Source organism: Poecile atricapillus, chromosome W (genome assembly GCF_030490865.1).
Source record: "Poecile atricapillus isolate bPoeAtr1 chromosome W, bPoeAtr1.hap1, whole genome shotgun sequence".
Lineage (NCBI taxonomy): Eukaryota > Metazoa > Chordata > Aves > Passeriformes > Paridae > Poecile > Poecile atricapillus.
In genome coordinates, this window is record NC_081288.1 from 15,444,725 (window position 1) to 15,450,724 (window position 6,000).

The 6,000-nt window shown below is 39.7% G+C and overlaps 1 protein-coding gene across 1 annotated transcript in view; it reads right to left on the reverse strand.

Annotated features, from left to right (window-relative positions):
- The window catches only part of LOC131591380 (von Willebrand factor-like), a 126,631-nt gene extending 122,653 nt beyond the window's left edge, over positions 1-3,978 (reverse strand). The window contains exons 1-5 of the mRNA XM_058861995.1: positions 3,848-3,978; positions 2,269-2,323; positions 1,585-1,743; positions 842-944; positions 542-750 (exon numbers count right to left, since the gene is read on the reverse strand). Of these exons, the coding sequence (XP_058717978.1) occupies positions 542-750; positions 842-944; positions 1,585-1,743; positions 2,269-2,323; positions 3,848-3,877 (556 nt within the window). The 5' untranslated portion in view covers positions 3,878-3,978. The remainder of the gene's footprint in view (positions 1-541; positions 751-841; positions 945-1,584; positions 1,744-2,268; positions 2,324-3,847) is intronic.
- Between the last annotated feature and the right edge of the window lie 2,022 nt (positions 3,979-6,000).

Sequence of the window (6,000 nt, forward strand, 5' to 3'; positions counted from 1 at the left end):
GCAAAAGCAGTCTTGCCTCTCGTTCTCATGAGGAACTGGGGTGATATAAGGCGCATGCCCAATCCAACAGCCCTTACAGACAGGGAAATGCCATTAAAAGGAAACCCCTTTATGGAACAGCACCCCATGCCAAACCTGCAAGCAGCAGGAATTTAATCTTCTGCTGTTGCAACAGTATCTATTCTTACTACCTCTGGGCTAATTCACAAAAAATTTAGAAGTTCAGTCAATGGGTATTTGACACAGCTTTTTTGCTGTGTCTTCTTCTAGCCAGTCTACCCACATAAATTAACCTGTAGCTTTATTTTTGCATTTGAAAGTTTTCAGGTTTCTAAACATGCTACATTCAGATACCTGACAGTCATTTCCTTTCAGGAGAAAGGAAGATGAAAGGACTTAGCTTTTCAGCACACCAAGTTGAGGTACCTGACAGGTTCTGCAGAAACATTTTGCTGGATCAGCAATATCTTTGCTGAATCAACCAGCAAAAAAAATGTGCAAGAGCGTCCATTAAAATACAATCAGTTAGTGGTAACCTTACCTTCCCGAGTTCTGAAGTCATCCTCAAGGAATTTATTAAAATTGCCGCACAACCCACAGGTCTTATTATAGTGCTTTTCTTGAAGGAGTATCTGAATGTTTCCACTGGCATCAATCTTCACCACAAAGCCATGCTCATCACTGGATATTTTATAATAACCTGTCTCCTTCTCTATAAATATTCCATTGGAGGCAAAAGGTATGGAAACTCTGTGGAGAAAAAAACCCAGGAAATTCTCAGCATGTGACTCACAGAACCCATCAGGTTGTTTTCTCCTAGAATTATAGTTCCTACAGGTACCTTTTGTCTTCCTGCATCACAACTCCATCTAAAGAGACACGAAGACTGAAATATTCTCCAAGATACACAGAGAAACCAATTCTGTCCCCATCCTGGTAATCACCTAAGGAGATGAGACACACCAAATACTTTTAGTTCTGAGACTGAGGAGAACAATTTGTAGTCAGTAAAAAGTTATTTTAAACTATGACCAACAAAGAACAGTTATTAGTGAATATAAAAACATTTGCCAAAGCAGTTGGTATGAATGTCACAGTTTCAGTACAGGTATCATCACTTCTATGCCCAAGAATAACTCTGCAGAGGTCTATGCTAATTCCAAGGCCTTCTGTCCCAGAAGGTGGGATTTATCTTACTGGTATGGTTTAGAATACAGATAAAATTAGTTCTAAAGGGTTGTATAGTTCTTATTCCTGGATTCAGCTTTAACTTGGCAACATCTCTGAATGAATATGAATTGAAAAATTCAAAATTAGTAAAGGTCTTCCCCTTTTTAGTCGGAGTAGTATGAAAATCCCTGTTTCTCAGCAGCTTATTTATGTGTGACCTGCATTACTAAGGGATAACAGAAACCCCTAAAGTAATCCCACTTTCCAAAACAAGCCCAAAAAGCCCTAATACAACCCACAAACAAATGAAAAAAAAACACAGCCAAGACCTCTTTTTTATGTAGTGGTCCATCCTATCTGACGAAGGGGAACTATTTATCTTTTTTCCAGTGATGGAACCCAGCTCAGACTCACCCAAGAGTGTGAAGGAGTGCTTGTGGCAGTCTCCAGCAAGGAGGTAGCTGCAGTCCCCAGCAAAACTGTACAAGGAACCATCAAATGTTCTGATGTGATCATTCCCAAAAAGGCTGCAACGGGCAACTGATGACTCCTGAAGTGAAGCACCTGATAACCCTGGGTATCAAAACACAACATTAACTTGCAATTTAAAGCAATAATTTTGCAGTTCAGGAACTTCTCTTCTTGAATTTATGCCCACTGAGATCCTGGTAGCTTCTAGGCAGACTGTAAGCCTGGCATGGCAGTCCATAGGATCATAGCTTTATTATTATTATTAGATGCATTACTGAAATACCTTTTTTTACTTTCTTTCCTCCAGCCCAAACCTTTCATGGGTAATTTAAATCCTGATCCTTTGAGGAATGCCATGTGCTCATCTGTGCCTGCCTTCAACCCCCCTGAAGCCTATAGGGCACTAGGAAAGCTCCGTATTTTATTCAGTCAAAGATCCCTGACTTCAGGGAGTGTTTGGGACTCAAAACAGTGCCTGTTTCAAGGTAAACAGACAAAAGGAATTACTGTATTGATGCCTTCAGCATGGTGAGGATAATCCCTGAGTTGGTACAAAAAGGGGAAGGAAGGCTCACATCTCACCAAAATATAGTGAAATTATATTCCAGTCCAAACCTGTTTTCTTACCTGTGATTACAGTGGCCAGCAGTAGGTTTGCTTGCAGCACTGTCAAGAGGAGCATCTGTTAAAAAGCAAAAAGAGACAGTTTAGAATATTCTTAGTTTGAGACACAGTCTGTTTCAGAACTCCTCATCATCTTCTATCGTTTCTTTATAAAGAAATTATTGAGGTTCTGCAACAATTCAGAAGGCCATAATCCATGCAGACAGTTGAGGTAATTCAGTTGCCCTCCATCCTGCTTTAACTAGGTAATCAAGGAGAGTTATTAATTATTCTTTTCCCCCATTTTCACTTCTCATGGCAGGGAAATGCAAGCCAACACAGACACATATTACAGTTCTCCTCAGTTAACATTCTGCACACAAAGCCCTTCAACACACAGCATTATTTCTCAGCCAGCCTGATGTGGAGAAGCACCCCAGATTGGCTCAGCCAAGCTGGCTCCAGTAGAAGTCATCTCTGCAGCACAAGATTTCCACCCAAACATACACAAAGGGAAAGAAAAAATAGACAGGTTTTGCACCAGCCAGAAGGTTTGCTTGGCAGACCATTGTAGCCACATAATCCACTGATTTCAGGGTGATAACATGCTTGAGATAAGAAACTAGAAGGAAAGGGAGGAAATCACAGAGATTAGAGATCCAGGGTGAAAATTTTCATTCAACAAAACCAGTGTTAGCATTGCCTCCTCCTTTCTACAACCAGAATGTCAGTCTTTGTTTTCCATAGGTCTATAAACTACCTCCAGGATGGCCTTAAAAAGTAATAATTAATAATAGGATAGTAGGGTCATGCAGATGGTGAACTACATGGGTTCTGTGGCCAACTATCAACAGTTAGGTGTGAAGGCTGTAGGGAGATCTTTTTATTTAAGGGAATTAATTTCAGTGATCATATAAGTAACTAGAGAGGCTTAAATATACCAAAGTTAATATATTATTATATATCTTCCAAAAGACCAGACATACCTTTTCCTAAAGGAACCTCCAATTAAAGACCAGAATGCATTTTGCAAAGACAAATTGAGATTTCAGGTATAGACACACACTTCTTATTGCTCTTAATTATGTAGGTCCAACTCACAGCCACATAAATAAACACTGAGTTTGACTTATTTACACAAGACAGGAAAAGAAAGATCTATACTATAACTCAGTCAAATATAATGCTGCAAATCCCACACTGACATAAGGCTGCAATATAGCTCAGAAGTGACAACTGCATGGGAATGACACTACAAAGAATGGTGAAGAAAATAGTAGGCATTTATTATTCTCAGATAACATACTTTGTAATCATATACTTGTAATCAATACTACTGTATTTTTGTTGCATGCACAGTGTTATAGTGATGAACCACATATTGCTGTTGTAAACCCTTTTGGTTTACAAAGCAGGCAGTGTAAAAAGGCAAGGTGTAAATCCCTTCCCGTCCACCTCCCACTCTGTTCTGAACTGCAGATGGATTTTCCCCCCAGTTCTAATGGAGCAGGTGCCACTAACAAATCAGAATACAATCCAGTAAGATCTGCCAGTACAAAACCCTCTACAGTTTTATCACTGACTTAATTAAAAATGAATGTACCTTTTTCTGTGCGATACTCCTTTTGCACATGAGCAAGAAACTCCTCCAGTTTCCACCTACAGTATCATTGTTCCCCTGGTGCCTCAAAAGTCAAGACTGCAATGGCTTTGGTCTGAAATCTCTTGTTTTTGTACAAGCCAGGAACTCTTGTCCATTTAAGAGGAAAGATAAAAATGCGGACGTCACATCCGCCTGATTCTCAAGACAATAGATTAAATTGCTATCGTGGAAATCAGGCACTCTTAATTGCCAGGAAGGTACAATGAGGGGAAATAGTTTTAAAAACTGACAGATAAAATCTTTGAAATACATTTCACATGTGTATGTGTGTCAAATCTCACTGGCTGAGCCAACAGGCAGCTTATTTATTTGACAGAAAGTTATTCAAAAGGAATAGTAGGATGCTCCACACCTCAAAGGCCATAGAATCATTAAGCCTTTTTTCTTAAACAACTGCCTTAAAGGAGAAAGAAAAATTCCGAACTAGTAATGCCCTGGTTTTATTCTCTAGGTGCAAATATACTTGAATTTTGCCACCTTCTATCAGAGCAACGCATTTGATCCTTGAAATGTTCCTCTGGAACAGCACACAGTAACGAGTTAATCCTGCACTGACTTGTTTGCAGAGTGGGCACCAAATTCATGGGCACATGTACAGCACTGAGCAAAAACACACAAAAACCAGAGTTTATCAAGTCATACTTGACTTTCCATGTCCCATTCCTCATATTTTCAATAACTACTATCATGAACAAAGGCCTTAGGCGGCAATACATTGCACTGACTGGGAACTGTTCTCTCCTCTTGGATCCAGCTGCCACATCTCAGCAGGTCCTTCCTAGCCCCTGAGAGCCTGAACATGAGTGATCCCAGAGAGACATTCCCTAAACCTTTCCTTATGGGAATGCCAGCACTACTCAGGATAGGGGGAATTAGATCTATCACCATGGTCTCTTGTCATCTTCTCAGTTCTAATCCTTTCACTTCCTGAGCCCCAGATAAGTCACTTCATTTGGCAATGTACTCCTGGAAATCTAATCCAGCAGGGCTTTGATTCACACTTTTTTGTTTGGCACATAAGGAATGTTGAGTGAGAATACCTAGAAAAATTCCTTAAAAATAAAAACAGTGCAGATTCAGATAAACCAGGTGTTATGACACTTCTTTAGTGTGTTAGCAACCTTGGGGAACATAAACAAAATTAACTGAGATAAACATATAAAGAACAAACTATCTTTTTTCATCTTGGCTCTTTTTATTCCCCCCAAAAAATGAGGAAATGGTAATTAAAGAGTGCATTTATTGATTAATATTGTACATTGCTCCTATACAAAACTTAGTGATGGTTGAGCATTCCTGACATGTAGTTTTCCAAATAGTACACCTGAGACTCAGGAGAAAATATATAAGCAACTATGAAGTGTTGCCAAAAAAGCATCCATAGTCCATTCTTGGAAACAGCACAGGAAGGACTTCTGAGAAAAATTATCCATAATTTTTCATTGCTTTGTTCAAATACCAGGTTGCATGCAACAAGTCCTGGCCCTGCTATGGCCAAGTATGTTTGAGTTGAAGGACTCTATCCTGGACAAAGTCTGCTTGCATGAGAATCACTTAATTTAATAATAACTGCACTTTAATTTAATCAGTGCAGTGCCAACTGCACTGATTGATTATACGGAATCTAAAAAAAAAAGTGTTCCTGGCATCTGGAGTAAACAGAAACCCCAAACACCACATCCTTAGATGCCACGCAAAAAAATCAAGTGAAGGAGGGTGCACTCAGAAATGTAGGAAAGGACAGAAAGGGAAAAGATAAAATTATGATCAAAGGTAGGATGCAACTTCTCTGTGAGCAGAGGGAATTTCCAGCCTTGGAAAATCAGAGAAATTATAGAAGGTCCTTGAGCATCCTATCACAAGTAGTACAGAGAAGATCGGGAATCAGTGCTCCTCCTCTTCTCCCAGGGTAAAGGCTGGGAGCAAGCAATGAAGTCCTCAGGGGGTTGGTTGCCTTTAAAACACATAACTGGAAGGTCTCAGCACAGGTCATTGTGTCCAAAATGAGTCAAATTAATGAAGGGCCCCTGCATCACAGAGATTATGTGATAAAACAGAGACAGCTTTTGTCTTAGAAAGTCTTTACCCTGCTG